The sequence below is a fragment of the Periplaneta americana genome, chromosome 17, assembly GCF_040183065.1.
Source record: "Periplaneta americana isolate PAMFEO1 chromosome 17, P.americana_PAMFEO1_priV1, whole genome shotgun sequence".
NCBI classification, from domain to species: Eukaryota; Metazoa; Arthropoda; class Insecta; order Blattodea; family Blattidae; genus Periplaneta; species Periplaneta americana.
In genome coordinates this window covers 67,824,117-67,843,463 of record NC_091133.1, presented here as the reverse complement: position 1 = coordinate 67,843,463, position 19,347 = coordinate 67,824,117, and the positions used below count along the sequence as shown (strand labels likewise).

Here is a 19,347-nt window from a genome sequence, read left to right as displayed (position 1 = left end):
TCGATGCTAAGTCAGAATAGGAGTTCGCTTGCATGTTTTAACCTCATGGGGAATAGAGAATGGGAACAAAAGACTGGATTGTTCCTCATGAAGGCGACAAAGATTAGAACTTCAGCTGTTGAAGTTTGTGACGCGATCTGAGGAAGGGATAATAGTATCTCAACTGTACACTTTTATGTCTTTTAGGTTAGGATATATTATATAATGTGTTTTATTGTGCCATTCCCATTTTAATATGTGTGTTCTTTTAGAGAGTAGTTGGATATAATCATAGCTGGGGGGGGGGGACTTACAAAGGAGGACTTAGTTTGGGTACAAAGCACGTACGGTCAGAAGACCCGTGCATTCGATTTTAGAGAAAATTATGATAATATAAAATCTGTATGTATAATATTACTCAATAAATCCATCTATCTATCTATCTATCTATCTATCTATCTATCTATCTATCTATCTATATAATGTTGCCGAACAATCGCTCTCTTGTACGAATACAGCACGCTGCTCCATAATCTTAACCCGGGATATGGTAATGATTACAATGACATGTATTGTATTGTATTTATTTACATTCCATGGTATTCGTATTTTGCTTCACAGCTAGAATATGGAACGTGCCAATAAAATCTTAACAGTAGGCTTACTACAAAGTGTCAATTATAGTCACAGTCTAGCTGAAATAGAAGAGTTTTGCAATAAACTAGTACAACGAATGGGGTTAGTATCGTTACTTAATACAAGACAGAAATATTATTCAGCCTTCTTGAATGTCATAAATTCACCTATAGAATAGAAGACGTGAGAAATTAGGTACCGGTTCTTCTGTAATTTGGCCGTAAATAATCTCATGTTTTGAGTTTGATATTTTATAACCATAGGGAGGCTATTAAAATTTTTTACTGTACTATAACGCACCCCTTTTTGATAGAATGAAAGGCTTGCGATGGAGTATGAAAGTCATTCTTTATTGATAAAGTCAAATGCTTTGGATAAATCACAGAAAATCTCTCCAACATGGACTTATTTTATTATCCAAAATTTTGTCAATTAAATTAAATGTTGCATTTTCCGTGCATTTATTTTTTCTAAATCCAAACTGTTCTGGGACTAAAATGTTGTATCTTTCAAGATGTATATAAATGATAGCAAAATGTGTTCGAGATCAAAGGCCGAAAGTTACCGTGCAGTTTTGCTTCACTTCATTGAGGGAGAACCTCGGAAGAAACAAACCAACCCGGTAACATGTTCAAATCGGGATTTGAACCCGGTCCTAATCGCTTCACAGTCAGACATGCTAACCTTTAATCCTCACCAATAGCAACACCCTTACTGCTCTCTTTTCTGCTTAAACCTCTAACTTTTTTTACTTGCAATTTCATTACTATAAAAACTAAAAACCTTCGGATGGTTTGTTATCTTAAAATATTTCATCAAAAAGAATACATTATTATACTTGAAAATGATTACTACCTTTCGTTTATATTTATATTTTGAGATTTAATCATGACGTAGGTCATGGTAAATAACAATGCTACAGTTACTTTATGTTTAGTTTGGAGTTATTGAAAGCTGATGGAGAGATCGTTATTAATTTGAGTTGTAATTGATATTGATTGAGAACTGTTATAAGAGATCACGTTGACTTCAGAACAGCGAATGGGGCTAGCATGCTTAGTGAAGGGCAATCACAGAACAACGAAAGATACAGACGAGTTTCCTTATCTAAGCAGTGTACCAAAACCGTCATACAGATTTATAGGCAGTTTTTTTACATACATTTTTTCAGTGGGTTATTTTACGACGCTGTATCAATATCTCAAGTTATTAGCGTCTGAATGAAGCGAAGGTGATAATGCCTATGAAATGAGTCCGGGATCCAGTACCAATAGTTACCCAGCATTTGCTCATATTGCGTTGAGGGGAAAACCCCGGAATAAGCCTCAACCAGGTAACTTGCCCCGACCGGGTTTCGAACACGGGCAAACTGACTTCGCGGCCAGACGTGCTGACCGTTACTCCGCAGATGTAGACTGGACCATATTATTTTTAAATTATTCTTAAACTTCATATAAATAACAAGTTTTTATCATACTACACCGAGCAGATTTTTCAAAGATTCTTCTGTGAAACGTGATGTTAACAAACACAGTTTTAAACACAGAAATTGTTATTTTATGTCCAAGATTTGATTGAGAAAGAAGATAAAAGCTGTAAATACTATTTGAATGTATGATAACACGATATAAACCTAATATATACTCGAATGACCGCTGTAACACTTAAGTAACTAAATCTTCAAACTAAGTTAATTTTGTTTTCGTGCCACAAACAATATTAATTATGTGGTTTCATCTTTTTATACTTTACCAGAAATATTACGCCAATAACGGTAAAAATACTTACATCGATATAAGAAAAATGACTTACTTTGCTTACTTTGAAGTTATATGCACAATATTAAACACTCCTTCAGTTTTCCACTGACACAATACTAATGACACGGGCTACAACTTAATATTCAGAATCTTAATGGCGTACTGTATTTCGTGACCGCTCTATCCAATCAGGAAAGAGAAGTCCATGGTCATATTTTTTTCCATACAGTTCGTGTAACAACGCATTATCTCGCAGAGATGTTGATCTGTCAAAAATGTGTATTCCATGTACAGTCTTAGATACAAAAAATGACAGCTCTCCTGTAGCATGAATTTGTCTAATTGTAAAGGCTGGTTAACAATAAACCGGGAACGGAAACGACAACGATAACGAGAACGTAAATAATGTTGAAATAAATGTATTTAAATGTGAACATTCACAATAGTTAATTGTGAATACTCACATTTAAATACATTTATTTTAACAACATTTCCGTTCTCGTTCTCGTTGTCGTTTCCGTTCCCGGTTTATTGTGAACCAGCCTTAAGTCTATCTGCGGGCAGTGCCTGGTTCACACGACTAGGGAAAGGATGTTTATTTTGCACCTAATTTACTCCTCGGATATATCTTCGTTATAGATTATGCTTTACATTTGACTTATAAACAAACAGAAAAGCAACAAACAAACAAAACGAAGGAAGAACAGAGGAGAGTCGTGTATACACCTTCACGTTTAAACCTAAGCTTTCACAGAATCAACCGAAGTTTTCCGAAGGGGACTTAGCGTATGGCAGTCGGTCATTTTTTTATCCAAGACTGTACAATAGTGGCAAAAAAACCGGACCGACCCTTGTAGCTGATTTCAGAGCCTTGTTCACTCCAGAGCCACGATAGACTGGCAACTAAGACTTTCGTGGTTCGAATCCTGCCTGAGAAGGAAACTTTTTTTTTGTTCCTTATTCAAATTTATTCCCAATAGGCTACTTTTCGATTGCAGAGATATTTTACTACTTAATTAACTTATTATTCCCAGAACATGAATTTTACCAGCATATTTTCTAATGGCTTTCGAAATGGGCTACGTCAGCAGTCGAAATTACAACAATTTCAATAGATTACTTGCTATCTTGTGAATGCGGGCGTGGCATGCGCAGTGGCTCATTTCGGGAACTTTGATTATTCCGTCGGTCCGGCTTTTTTTTCCACTCCTGTACATCCAGAAAGCATTGATGGGTCCTATTGTTTGAGATAGGAAAAAATCTTTTAACTTTACCCAGAGTCTCTTCTTTTCACAGGATGTCTATTTTTACTTTCTGCTTTATATATACAGAGTGTTGTAGGCCTACTTAGGAATTTTATATTTTCCTAAGAATCCTTCGTCATGAGATGAATTTGAATTTGAGAACGTAGGAATATAATGAAGACAGAAGTGTGTAATATGTCGTTGGAGAAGGCTTCCAAAAATGAAATAATTACATGAATCAATATAATTAAAATATTTGTCTTTTTTTCAAGTTAGAAATCAGTATAGAAGAGAAATAGACCTACAAAAACACACAAATACAAGTTATTTTCTTCAATACACCGAATAAAATAGATTACATTAAAATTATGTAGCAAAATTTGTGACGACACATTATTTCATAGGAATATGTTATCAAAATATTTACCCATTGAAATTGCTCCACATGTTAATTTACAAGCGATAGGAAATAAAACAAATGTACAGATATTAACATATAGTTACCTAAAATGGGTGTAATTTGAAAAATTTTCTATTTCTCTTGATCGGAAAGGAAATCGCGGCGATTTGATTGGATGTAGCTGTTTGTAACGACCTCAACGAGTAAGAACCCCTTCGAAACCCAATTTTTTATCACTTGAAGACGAAGCTAGAGATAATCGTTTAAAAGCTCCGATTTTTTTTCCAATGCCAGCAACAGAAAAAACCCAGTCTATACCTCTGCTAGACCGTTTAAAATTGTTTTCTCCGTCCTTCAGGTCACTTATACATATACAAATAATGTACAACATGAAACACATTTCTCTTTCTTAATAAGCTGCATCTGTGGCTTGTATTGCTACCCGGGTTCGATGATGGAATTTATGCTGTGCAAAATAAACGTTGCAGAGGGTTTTATCGAGATACTCCCGTTCCCTTCTATTATTCCAGAAACACATTCCATCTTCCCCTCATTTTGTCTATCACTTACCACATCAGAGTTAAAAATATGTCGTGATAAAATCTTGGTGTTATTACGGATTTCTGATGCTGATATGGATAGGACTTGAAGTTCCGAGCCCTGGGGCTTATCGGGTAATCGTCTGAGAATGGGACCTGAATCTGTCAAGGCTGAGGCAGGATGATCCGCCTATCAGAATCGGATTCACTACTGCCACACATCGTGCCAAGCAACCATACGGATCCAGCCCTCAAAAGCCAAGACAAGTCTTTCGTAATCTTATAGAGTGCTATGCATAGACATTTCGCTAGCCCGCGCTACGAGCGTGCTAAACTAGCCCCGGCTATCGACTGATTACCTGTACAGGATTCATATCATATCATATCGCTAACACTGGTTTATGAGTACGAAAAACGTTAGTACGCTGATCATCCACCGGAAGCCCGCGCTAAGAATGTCTATGAATATGGCCCTAAGAGACTTAATTCACTTATTTTCTCAACTTACAGAACTATAAGTTATGTAACGATATACTAAGAATGAGGTAACCTGCATATAATTATTATTTGTTACAGTCAAAACAAAAATCTAATACAAGGCCAGTAATGAACGGGTTTTTACCTATCTGTGAGAGTAACTTACTCCGACTTACTGTACATATATTGCATTTAGCGCCGCTCTTTCTAAATGAATGACTGATAGTTTATTACCATAGTACTGAGGGGAATAATAGTAATAGTGGAATAATGGTAATAGTGATCGTTTCGATGGCTATGGTGATTGTGTTCAGAAATGTACTAGTATTCAGTTTGGTGGTTGTGGCTATGGTATAGGCCTACAGTCATTTGGGGTAACTTTTTACCACTTCTATCATATTTTTATACTTACCTAAATTAGTGTATATTGAAATTGATATATAAAACTAAATTATTTAAAAAAATATTTTATGGGTTGAGATATAATAAACATAAAAAATTATATTTTAAATAGGTGAAATTTGACATTTAATGGTGGTACAAAGTTACACGGCTATTTTGGGAAACTTTTACTACATAGGCCTGTATGTTTTCGTTAATAAATTCGATTCTATACATTCCCCTTCAAATTTAAGGTAACTTTTGACCATACAATAAGAAAATAGATTAAATTTTATTTCATATGATGCCACAAGAAAAAAGTTGATTGAAAAAGTAGAACATTTACTACAAAAATATAATATGCTAGCACTAGAAAAGAAAATATAAACACAATTTTTATGTGTTTATTTTATAGATAATTATATGGTTGGTATAAGTTACTTTTAATTCGCTTATCAAATTCTTCACGATCGTAACATAATCACGAATTGCTACAAAATATGAAGATTTACTTCACAATCTCTTTGCGTCATTTTATCTTTTATCGCAAGCTTAGGAGCAGTGCCTAAAAGGAAAATAAACAAGTTGTATCCTGAAATTCAAGCACTCTTTGCAATTTGAAGAACATGACTTAGAAAGAAAAGATAGTAACTAGATAATGAAAACGAAAAGGATATCATGGAATAGGCTTATTTATTCTTTGGGATGGAAAAGGAAGTGTTGGTAACTATGATTCACACCTACTATTAATTCTTTAAAATTGTGTATTATCACTACATAATGTATTTCACATATAACAAACTACAACCCTAATATGCCAAAGGTAAAATAGGGTTTCAATATTTGGATAACAATAATAATAAAAGGAAGTGTTATACAGTTAGGTTGTAAAGGTAAACAATAAATTCCGTAGTAATTAATTTCACATTTTCGCTATACCAATTATTATACTTTATACAGCAGAGTAGCAATCTTTATTGGAAATGCTATAGTATCTGCTCGCAATACATATGCAAGAACTAGACACTAAAACATGGCCTTATCCTTCCTGGATCAAAGAGGAAAGTACCGGTACTTGAAATAGGTCTATAATAGGAATTATTATTATTATTATTATTATTATTATTATTATTATTATTGTTATTGGTATTATTATTATTATTTTCAAATTCAATTAATTTGATTTGATTTTATTCAGGACGTATTTTTCTTAAAATGTATCTGACGTAAAATCTTGCGTAATATAAAGGATAAACAATAATCACTGGAAAGAGATAAAACTTTTAACACAGACATGGACAATTGAACTAGAGAGTTGATGTGTTGACTAAAGTTCTTCAGCTTTTAAATAAATAACTACTTATTCTAGCTAACTGACATTCCAACAAACCTCTTTTTTTTTTTTTTTTTTTTTTTGCGTGTTAAAATGCTTTTTGGACTACTGTGCGCCTATACCAACATGAACCGAAATAAGTATACAGGGTTGTTTCCGAACTCTGATGACGAATTTGAATGACATTATGCGCGTCAGGAGTCACACGACAGCTGAACTGTGGCGCGAGGTGATAGACCAGTAGTGAGTGATCTCATAGTCAGAGTGCACGGCAATTCACAGCAGAAATCCCTAAGAAAATCGAGCCTTTTAGGGAGAGGTACATTACGATCCTTTCCGATGCCAAGCACAGTTAAGTGAAAATAAAAGAAGCCTGCAATAAACGAGGTTTCGTTATTTCCAAGAAAGGCATCATCTGTGTACTTAATAAGATTGGTAAAACTGGAATGGAATTAATTTGTATGAACTCGTGGGGTGCGGCGACTTGTGACGGGGAATGGATTTGCTTGCTTTTTCCACCCTGGAATTAATCCCATCCGAGCTTTGCCTGTCTTATTAGGTACATACAAGATGCCTTTCTTGGAAATAACGAAACCACGTTTTTTGCAGGCTGTACTTGGCATTGGAAAGAGTTGTTATATACCCCTCCCAAAGGGGCTCAATTTTCTTGGGCATTGCTACTGTGATACACCGTGCACTCTGATTATGAAATCACTCACTACTGGCCTGTCACCTCTCGCCGCAATTCAGCTGTCGATGTGATTCCTGACGCACATGACGTCATTCAAATTCGGAGAAATCGGAAACAACCCTGTAATAGCCATAGTGATAATGGTTGTATCTGAGTTGATTGTAATAATTGTTATGATTATGTTTGTGGCAAAGTTAGTAGATACTGTATAGTAGTGCCTGCGATAGTGAAAATGATCTAGAAGTGGTAAAGTCCAGTTGATTAATGTTGGCATAGAATGTTTAGAAAGATAAGGAAATACTCACTCTGTGCTTCCATTCATCTTCGCCGTAACCTCTCAGGATATGCGAGTTTCTTAGGGAGTTGGGCGAAGGAGAGAAGCTCTTTCGTATGGTCCCTGGAAGAAGCAGCGGCAGACGGGTTTTTAAGTGTGCTTCAATAGGGGTGGAAGCAGGTCGTTAGCGAAAAAAATTTCTTTTCTTGCACTAACATAAATAGTCATTGTGATAATGGTTGTATCTGATGATGATGATGGTGATTATTACTGATATGGGAAAGCTAAAAATCATAGTGGTCTTGTTGGTGATTATGTTCATTGCGATGGTCATTATGATAATAAAAGTTGTAGTAGTCAAAGAGGTAATGATTATATCTGGTGGTAAAACTTCTGATGATGATGATGATGGTGATGGTGATGGTGATGGTGATGGTGATGGTGATGGTGATGATGATGATGATCGTCATAGTAATGGTTGTTACGGTGTTTATAGCCATCGTTATAGTATGCTGGTGAAAAAGGTGATAGCGGCGACAACTTAGACTAGTGAAATTGATAGTATGGAGGCAGGGGTGATCAGGGTTTTCGGTAAACATAACCCAGAAATATTTTACACTTAGGTTTCATATTTGAGTGTAGTTCTTCAGTCAATTAAACAATTGCAGTTGAGTTGCGCGACTTGTAATATTCTGAATAGTAAACTCACAAGTATTTTACCTCCCAGTGATCACTCTCACTTTTCGTGAGCAAACGCGCGGGGTACTTCGTACCCCATGTAAGTTTCTTGAATTAATTTGTAATTATTTTATTGTTATGGATTTTACCGTCATATCATTTGGTAATTTTAATTAAATACAATGCAAGTTATACAATTTTAACTACAAAAATGAAGACTATTAACCCTTTAGTACTCGCGTGGGGGACATCTCTCAACCAGCCTGTTCCTTTTCATTTATGTATAAGGTATTTCAAAAGTCAGTTCAAATATTAAACCGCTATAAATATTATAATATTTAAGATAGGGAAAAAACAAAAACATCACACTGTTCGGCAAACAAAGGGATTTACAAAACTTTGGGAAGATGTCCGCTGTTCTCTTGTTCAACGTACCTACAGCATTCTGTCTGCGACACCATGCACAGCATTTTGCAGATAATATCTTGAATATTGGCAATTTCTTTCGAGATGGCATCTTTCAGTTGCAGTAGGGTTGTTGGATGTGTCAGGAAAACTCGTTCTTTAAAGTAACCCCACAACCAAAAGTCGGCCGAATTGAAATCTGAAGATCGCGGAGGCCACGTTGTTGGAGATTGTGATGTTTTTGTTTTTCCCTGTCTCAAATATTATAATATTTATAGCGGATTAATGTTTTGAAATACCCTATATTTCCTAGAAAGGGTTTACAACCGTGAGACTTTAGGTATTTTCAAAACAAAGCTCACATAATCACATTCTTTAGTTTCAGTCTTGAAGTTGCTCGTATAACTTGTGTAGGTAACGTTATATTCTTCTGGGTGAGAATTGTCAACCACGCGACTTTTTACGTTATGGTTTCTGCAAAGTTTCGGCAAGTATTCATTATCACTTTTGTGAGTTATATACTACAGTATACTGTATGTTTAGGGATAATTTGTTCTATTGAACTTCGAAAGGTTATAGATCTAAATTTATCAAATTCCTGCAGGATTGAAAAGCGTTCTCAAGTATTACTGGGAATTCAAGAATCCGCTACGCCAACCCCAGAACAAAAGAATGCATTCAGGGCCCGTTGTTACCAATTTAGTAAGACTCGAAACAAAACTACTATGGTCCGCCCCAGGAATGTGTGGAGTAGAAAGACGAAACAAGACCTCTGCGCAGGTGGTATGTGGGAAGGATAGGGCCAATGACTGCTCTGGGGGAGGTATTGCTTGAACGAAGCGAGCAATCGCTTGCAGGAAGGGATAATTTCTATGTGAACTCTACTCTACCTTCTACCACGAGCATCTTACCCATTAGCGGATTCGAGCTGATGTTGCCCGCAATACACTCCGGCACATTTAGACTCCGTCCCACCCCCCTATGCGCGAAGTTACTTAAACAGATTCCTGGGACGAACCATAGAAATGGTGTGTGAAATGTTCAAAACGGATATGTGCCGACCATTTGAGGGATAACTGTGTAAATTGCTTGCAAATAACTAGGTATTATAAAGACATGTCTGCAGGAATAAAGACTGTCGAAGGGTAATCCAAGGAAACTAGGACAATAGGAAACAAGCTATTCAGGTATGGTGGTATTGAAAGATTTTCATAACAAAGAAATGATTATAAACGTGTTTTCAGTGTTAGGTTTGTAGGAAAACATGGAGAGTATTTAAAATTTACTTATAAATAATTATATATTAATTATGAATGAACTAATTGTGTTTCAATATTATTTTTATATTTATTTATAAATAAACTGTGTATATTCCGTAGTAACACATGCATATAACCATACATATCAGGGTTTAAACTACAAAATACATAGACTAATTGTCGCAAAAATTCACAAATGAAAAATTATATTTATGCAAATTACGAAAAGCTTATGCAATATTATAAATAATTTTGCAGAAAGATAAAATTAATACTCTAAAGTATGCAAAAACAAAAATGTATATAATTTGTTTCTTTAAGTTTTAGTACTTTCAATCGAGCTTATCACACTCTAGATATACTTATGTAACTAAATCATTAGACGTAGGTATGTTTAGAATCAATTACTGCTGAATTTACATCACATTAAAATACTTTACTTTATGGGCACCCTAAACATTGAAATTATTTACCAGTAGGCCCTTCAAGATTTATTGTTAGCAGAGTGGTTTCTAAATCCAGTTTTTACAAGATTCACGCAACTAAATCCTCGCTCACAATTTACATGTGCGATGGAATTATATAAATCAATTTTTAAAAATTGTTCACTTAACTTATATGAATTTCACCAACTCCTTGAAATCAATTCCTGAACATTTGTTGCTTAATATCATTTTGAACATTGCCCTTGCCATTGGCATTTCATTTAAATTCAGATTAGTTCAAACATCTGATTTCATTTTCTCCATTACCATCTTCGTTTTTGAAGTCCAATGTAGTTGTCGCATTTTTGCACATTTACATTCGAAGTTTGTTGCATTTTTACAAGTCGAGTAGCAAAAGGCGACTGTTTTTTTAAACCCTGATTGATATGGAAAAGAATGTTCAAACTCATCCCCTAAAACAAGAATATAACTTGGGTGGCAGCTGTCCTCCACGCGACTCAATACATTACGAAAAAGTACGCAAGTACTAAAGGGTTAAGCTCGCTAAAAATATTATGTAAAGTGTTGGAAATTGGTATTATTCAGCCTACAATATGTAATCATTCAACTTAATTATGTAAAATGTAACAATAAATTTACCGAGTGAGAAGTCCACCAAAACAAATCGTGTTCACAATATATTGTGTTCGCAATGAATATACTATGTTATAAATTAAAATATTGCTCCCATTTATAGTAACACCATCAGGCGTGCTGAGTTCTCTGCCCAATAGTGATAGCTCTTCGAATAATGAGACACATTATAAACAAATGTTCCTAGTAGGGGTGGGGAAAAAATAACGTAACGGTTATTTTGGAACATTTCCTTACTTGTAACTACATTATGACAACACCTGTTCCACAGAACGGAACATGTTTGGCACTATTGAAAGCAGTGGCGCCAACTTTTAGAAAACACTGGGTGGACTCAAACATTTGTGGTATAATAAGTTAAATAAATGCCATAAGTATAATGATAACATGATAAATCACGAGCCCATATAAGTTGGCGCCACAGTTTGAAAGCAGAATTGGGAATCTTTTCTTCGCACTGAAAGAAATCTGCAAGATAAATAGTAAAGATATGAGGAGCCTCTTTAAAAAATATGCACATTATCTTGAAACTAATGTAACTGAGTATAGGATCCTATTAAACATTAACATAATGCCTGTATTAGAGTATAGTAACTACATTATTAATTTTATTAATGGAGATGGAAATATATAGGTTATGTTTTATTTACAAATATTTTACATTTTTAGTTTCATTACCAATTCTTGAAATTGAACTAAATTCTGTTGAAACATGATTATTGTCGAAGTTTTTACTTACAAAAATAAAACGGTAAATTTTCATATTTCATTAGAATGAGATTATTACTCTTCATGATGGTATTAATATGAATTTTAGCACAACCGAAATTATTCTAGCTTTCATTTACTAATTTTTTGAGAAATTGAACATTATTGTAAACTTGAGGCGAGCAGAAGAGAAAGAATAGGTTAGATTTTATTTACCATTGGGATCCACTTCGATTTCGTGGCCAATAAAATTTACAAATAATTTAAAATTGCATTACATTTCCTGCTTCGAACAAACCTGATCTACGATTTCAATTTGGCATTAGAAAACATTTCCTTCCCCAGCTCACTATGACATCATACTGCATCACATGACATACAGGGAAGTATGTGATCATTTAGCGTCTTAAATACCACTGTTATATTATGTACTAGTCATACATGCATGTTCCAAAATACCACTGTTGCATTACATACTAGTAGTACGTACCTGTCCCAAAACACTACTGTTCCATCAGATAGGCTACTAGTCAACCGTGCGGTTCCAAGATTCCACTATGCACCTTGTAGTTACACACAAGTTACATAATACGGTACTGTTATTTCGGAACTGTTATTTGGAACCTAGTATTTTCGAGGAACTGGAACATTTGGAACTGTTACGAGGAAATAACAACTTTTCCCATCTCTAGTTCCTAGAGATGTGTTAATTATACCAGTATATGCGAGAGACAACAATTGACAAATTTAATAGCTATCAGACTTCCGCATAAATGTGTCCCACACCACAAGTCTACCACACGATAAAATTATAATTGGCGCACATTATACTGCAGCGCGCCTGTTCGAGGGTTAAAAGGGAATATGTATATTTCAGTAGTAAAATGATCATAACATTCCAATATGAATGAAAATATTTATATTACCTTTTGGTTAGGCTCTTAATTGATTCCTCTTATACATATCACAAATTTTTACTTACACATTGGGTCAATCGTCAGGAATAATCTGCATATGGCACGGTGTACAACCCAGACGTCTCACACAATATTCCACACTGTGAAAGTCAAATCAGACAGTGTTGTATTTCATGCACTGAATTTTTGTCGTTCATATTCCACACATCTATAATAGTCATAAATTTCATGGAAATGTTAACATGGGAGATAAACGTGTCTGAGTGAACCATAATGTTTTGAAATTTGACAGGAGTGACTAAAGTAACTGGTTATTCTCATACTTTAACGCATTTTTTTATTCACATAATAACTTGTGAAACACAAGCTTACTATGAAAGAAAACTGACAAAAGAATGCAGTTATTTACGACGTGTTTATTTCTCAGTCCCTAACACATAGCATTCTCTTTGCATATAGTGTCCTGCCCATATCTTCTGACGTCACTGTGCATTTTTCAAGTATTACTTTTCTAGAAATTCATGAGGGATTAGTGCTGGGCCATGTTCATCTAAGCCAAAATATTCACTTTATTTTCTTCTGGAAAATTTTCAGTACGCTTACCTATCATATTTTATTATTATCATGTATTGAAGTACATGTGATATTTCCGTCTAGGGATTCTGCATTACCATATGGTCAAGAATGAGTAGAACGGAAAAAATTCTCTCTGGCACTGGGATTCGAATCCGGGTTTTCAGCTCTATGTGCTGACGCTTTATCCACAAACTCACACCGGATTTGAATTCCGATGCCGGATTGAATCCCTCTCAGTTTAAGTTCTACCTCTCTGTTCCCCTTTGTTGCCTACTCTCATGTATTGTGTCACAGAATATGACAGTGGCACAATGTCCAACACTGTGTAGGCAGAGGTGCTCTCATTACAAGTGGCTATGTGGCCGGGGTCCGACGGAACAAGGCGCCATCTTGAATCACAAGTGATTACTTACGCTTATCATATTACCATGGTGTACCGAAGTACCTATGATATTTCCGAGCAGGAATTCTGCATTACCATATGGTGAAGAATGGGTATAATGGAGAAAAGTTCTCTCCGGCACCGGGATTCAGCACGTACAGCTGAAAACCCGGGTTCGAACCCCACTTCTCGAGAGAAATTTTCTCCATTCTACCTGTTCTTCTATCATATTTTTTTTTTTCTGAAATGTTTGCAAGAATGTCTTGTAGTCGTTCACTGTCGTTGAACTTATATTTTTAAAGCAAGATTTTTGGAGGTGAAATTTGAAAGTTTAAAAAATATTTTTGCATAGTCTTCTGTGTGCGTTATTCCTTCCTTTCCGTTCCAGCGAGCATATATCGGCATTTGGCGACTCGCGAACCAGCCCCTGGAAAACGAAGCAAGTGAAGCGGAGTAGTAGAGGAGAGGCTATACCCCACCATAACGGACTTGCAGTTCGTTGTACACAACGTAACATTATCGATGGTGGCTTGGCTTCATAGTATCATCACAGTCTAGCATATACAGTCAAGAAGCTCAATACGTAGTAAATATGCATCGATACATAGTTGCTCAGCACTAGGATTGCTAATATCGCCTCATTACAGACAATGCGAAATAGTACCGGCACAGTATATTGTTTCTAGCACCCTCACAACTCAAGCTTCGTGGCTGTATATACTAGACTGTGGTATCATGTCATTATCAAGACCTTTGAAAAATCCATGGAGACGTGAATTTCGGCCAGAATATCTATCCTTGTAAAAGATTTATCAATTATTATTGTAATTATGTTAAAACGTATAACTCTGTTTTTTGAAAGTTCACTATTATACGTTGATAATGATATAACTTTCATCCACTATAATTCACCAAGAAGCACTACGGAGCAAAACAATAAATTTGAAAAATGTTATGGAGTTGGTTGTTGACATCATAAATAAAATAAAATCAAAGTCATTAAAACATCGGCAATTCCAAAAAAACTCCAGCATGATATGAGGGAAGAATGCCAAATTTGCCATAAATATTATAGAGCTGGGTTAGCCGTGGAAAATATATTTCGACGGTTTTTTAGACGCGGAAAATAATTTCTGCTTTTACGAAAGAAAAGGTGCAGTAATATAATATTCCCATATAACAATAATTTTAAGTATCGGTAATTGTCGCCTAAGTTTGAAATGTATTTCTCTGGCCTAGGATTTTATTATGTTAATAAATAATTAACTGTTAATAGGACATAGAAACTCCCTAGTTGGAGGACGAAAATTGGCTGCTAGATTTGTCATCCCTTGCCGAAATTTCAGAACACCTCAACAAATTAAATCGGTACCTTTAGGGGCATAATAAAAAATATAGTTCATATGTACGACAGAATCATTTCTTTTCTTTTAATTATAGACGTATGGAAGCAAAATTTATCAGAAAAGAAAATATTTTATTTTCCTTGCATACACTCATTTAGTAATAGGTACTTGTCTACAAGGTCTATATTATATTGATCTCTTGAATGAACTACATATAGATTTTCATAACTAAAGATTCCTCGAATTTAAAATAATTGAAACCTATTTTCAGTTGCATGGAAATCCTTTTGGCTTTTAATTTATGAAAGTCAGGTCTGAATAGAAGAGGAAATTGTGTATACTATTTCTTAAACGACGTGGGCTATTATTGGAAACCCAATATAAAGATCTGGAAGATAATATTTTAAAATTGCTAAACAAATTAAAATACGCTAACCTGAGGTCTTATGCAGTCAAAATCACAATCACGTTTGCCTCCACATTATATTTTCTGTGAACAATTTTTTACAAAAATGAATATTGTAAAATAAAAAATATCTCATATTACATATGAGCTTCTCATTTCACAGTTAAAATTAGCCACATGTAATTTCACTCCTGACTTTAATCAGTTAATCAAAAGTCATTTTCCTTTGAATTACTCTCCCGGTTTCGTTTTTTATACTTTATCATTCATTATTCTACGAAGTTTTTCGAAAATGACGAAGAAACTAAATTAAAACATATCAATAATAACCACGATGTTCAACGTTTTACTTCTAACAAGTAAGTTTACAGCCCGGCACTGCACATTAAATACTGTGGTAAGAAGAAGCATACGCATTTTCCTTCCGCCCCTTCCATTTGAGTGCTGAGCTTGTTGCGTTCTGTTGGTGTATTCGGAAGGTAAGTTTTGCCGATATATGGTTTAGAGTCACAAACTGCGAATACTTCGTTTCTCAGTTTGGTTGCCAGACGTCTCTGAAATCTAATCAAATGTTGCCCTGCTTTGCGAGGTAATCTGTCATCTTGAGAAAGCTGACCTACAGAGACATCTGTCCACAAAAGAGTGAAATATATGGGCGAGAAAATGTCGGTGATTAAGTCAGCATATTATAAATTGTACTTCCACTCGATTAACGAATATTTTATATTGTTTTATCTACAGTAACCTCACTAGAGGTTTTGATTTATCTAGAGAAAATCAATGCTCGAGTAGAATTCAATTGACTGTTACACGAGTAGAAGAAAGTATATGAAGATTAGAAGAAATAAAGTACTCTAATACAATAAAATATTAAGTGACTTACGGCAATACCAAAGTCTTGAAAATGTATTATTGTACTATCTCATCATTACAAATATTCCGCTAGATGGCAGTACTGTGTTATGATCAGCTGTTCTCTTCCTACCAGTTGTGCCTACAATCTTCATTCAACTCCATGGACGAAAACTAGTCAAGAAGACTTTGTTGATTCAGTTTCATTTTTACTAAAACAGTTGCATTTCACTTCAGTTATCAATAAATATTAAACAATCTCTGATACGTGACTGTCCATAATCTCATACAGCAGAAGCTAAAACATAATCTAAATAATATAAACAAGATAAATGATAGAAAAGTTTTAGTTAAGGATGATGAAATAAACATGAATCATTTTAAAAGGTGCAATTATTGAAAGCACAATATTGGCAAACAAAGAAACAAATGCTAGGAAGGTGATAGAAACAAACAAATGCTAGGGAGGTGATAAAAATTGCATGATAAGGAGCCATGATTACTTGAAACACGTCTTTCCATACAGCTTTATTGATCAAAAGTAGTATGACGTAGTAAAAGTGTAATAGTCAACGAAACACAAACGGTTTTAATGAATTATGAATGGAAATGTAATAATATCACCATAGTTATAACCACCATAGTTATGAGTCAGCTAATTTGAAAACTTAGGGAACTCCACTTCTGATGTAAGTTTACATGAAAGACTGAATTTATTTCCAATATGGTAGAAGAACATAGTGATTAATGACGTTGAAGTATTATGTGTGATGTAAAAGGTAAATTATCGCTGAATTTTTCCCAGAACTCTCTCATTCATCGGTATGGCTATTTTACATGCCATAAATCTACATTACGTATATTTCACCTTATCTTTCCATCCGGAAAAAAAAAACAAAAGGAATCTTTATTGCTCGTCAAAGACCATCGCCTTCTTCAATTTTTGAATTCAAAGCCTCAGATCAAATCATGCACAGTTTCCATTCGACAGAAACGACATTCTGATTACTCACTTTAAAAAAATGACATTGTCTTTACTTCCTAAGAATAAATTCACTCCAATTTCGTCCACTATATACATTACATTTCTTAATTTTTCTTCACTTTTTTGTGCTTACTTCTACAAAGGAAACCGAAAATAGTCTTTAATACGAAATACACTATTCCCATTACTGCGGCAAAGGCCAAAACAATGACCGCTATCACATCCAGCAGTAAGTACTGATACCATGGAAGATCCACAGCAGCAGAACGGATGTGTGGCGCGCCGCCATGTCTTATTACGTATTCAGTCCAAAAGATGGCTGTCTCTAGAGGCGGTTGAGGACGATCCCGGAAGAGCTGTGATAAATGCTTGGCATTCTTCTGATAGCTGTAACGTTAAAAAAAGTCATATTACTCGTAATGGCAACTTTATTATTATTCAGAAATTACATTTCAATGTAATATAAAATAATTAAGCACTCTTAATGTTTTATGTTTTACATTTTTTGAAACAAACTCCGGTCTTCAAAATCGATTGCAGGACAGACTTTGATTATGTTTGAAATGATGACTAAATCTCAACCCGGGAGAAGGCGCATACGCGTTATAACATGAAAAAGCGCATGCGGTCAAAAAGACCGCGCTACTGAAAATATGTTATTAATTTGAACTTATTGATTTTTGCTTTAGCAATCTGTCTCATGATAGTATTTTTACTTTAAGCATTATATTACATTAAAACGCAAAACAGAATAGTAATTTGTTAATTATATAACGTGAAGATAGTCTGGTAAGACAAAAAAGAACGAGCACATAATTATAAGTGCACAACTGTGAGTGTTACAACTACACAAAATGTCAACAAAACTCTAATTAAGGTTATGATGGAGTGGGGGAAATCATTCCATCACAATGTTGCCAGTTTAGTACAACTCACACCTTATTGGGATGCATGTTGTAACATGAGAAAACGCACGAGGTCAAAAACACTACGCTCCAAAAACATCTGTTCGAAATAGAGCACAACTTTGATTATTTAAGGTGCACAAATTGTCAACAAGGCGCTAATTATTAAGGATATGAAAGAGTGAGGTCAGAGGTTTCCTGCCATTAAAGTAGTGCAGATATAAAACAAAGTGCGGTCTTTTCCCGCTATACTCCTTTTCCCTGTTAACTCCGTCAGATTGTTTAATATGGGTATGACTTTGTGTACCTAGTTCTAACCTGGCGCTATGCTTTCCATAAGGTTTAAAAAACAATTTGGAAGTCATAAGAAGCTTCGTAACATTGCTACGAATCATATTTTATATATTTGTAAATCCATTATCACGAATCGCCGCTAAGAAACAGAAAACTGAGAAATAACACACCCTTTTGACTGAATGAGTTGTCGATTGCAATGGTAATCATTATATAAATAGCAATCTAGTTCCGCTTAGAGAAAGAAATTAGGGAATAAACTACATTTAAATATAGGATGACATCATTAGCGGTTGGAGAGTAGAGCTAGATAATCGAATTAGTTATACCTTCCCTCCCAGGAAAATTGTATTTTGGATATTTTCGTCCAAAAAATTAGTATGTAGCCTCCATGCGCGGTTGAAGTGAAACTTTGTAATATGTAAATGTTTAGTAATCTTCTTAATTTTTTTTGTGTAATGAGGCGACAATTTAGGGTTAAATTTAACATATAATCAATACTTTCCAGAATTTAAAAATGAAACAATTGGTTTAGGCTATATTGTTAGAAGATATGAAAAATGAAGCCTACAGAACCAAATTGATTATTTATAAATTGCTTTTAAAATATTTGTTTAGCACTTTTATTTGATGTACAGGTACGGAAATAAAATTTGAAGCTCCCTTACTGTATAAGTTTCGTTTACAACACACTGTGCATATGCAGTAAACAAGAGCCCTTGTATATATGCTACATGTGGACAGTAGTGTGAAATTGTTGCCTACATATAGGTGAACTCCCCTCAAGACGAGCTCCAAAGTTTAATTCCGTATCTGTACAATAATTATTTGGTGAACCAAA

General features: G+C 34.7%; 3 protein-coding genes across 8 annotated transcripts in view; 1 reads left to right on the top strand and 2 right to left on the bottom strand.

Moving 5' to 3' along the window:
* LOC138692692 (UDP-glucosyltransferase 2-like) overlaps positions 1 to 2,549 on the bottom strand; it is a 37,768-nt gene extending 35,219 nt beyond the window's left edge. Inside the window, exon 1 of one of the 2 annotated variants that reach the window (XM_069815821.1) lies at positions 2,428 to 2,549. The gene's annotated coding sequence lies outside the window, so the exon portion shown is untranslated. The remainder of the gene's footprint in view (positions 1 to 2,427) is intronic. The other variant, XM_069815822.1, reaches the window with a different exon arrangement.
* Positions 1 to 19,347, top strand: part of LOC138693158 (lachesin-like) — a 1,789,721-nt gene that overhangs the window by 1,421,223 nt on the left and 349,151 nt on the right. The gene's annotated exons all lie outside the window — the stretch shown is intronic.
* The window catches only part of LOC138692691 (UDP-glucosyltransferase 2-like), a 38,521-nt gene continuing 35,995 nt past the window's right edge, over positions 16,822 to 19,347 (bottom strand). For both annotated transcript variants that reach the window (XM_069815819.1, XM_069815820.1), the window contains exon 5: positions 16,822 to 17,694. In XM_069815819.1, the coding sequence (XP_069671920.1) occupies positions 17,412 to 17,694 (283 nt within the window). In that variant the 3' untranslated portion in view covers positions 16,822 to 17,411. The remainder of the gene's footprint in view (positions 17,695 to 19,347) is intronic.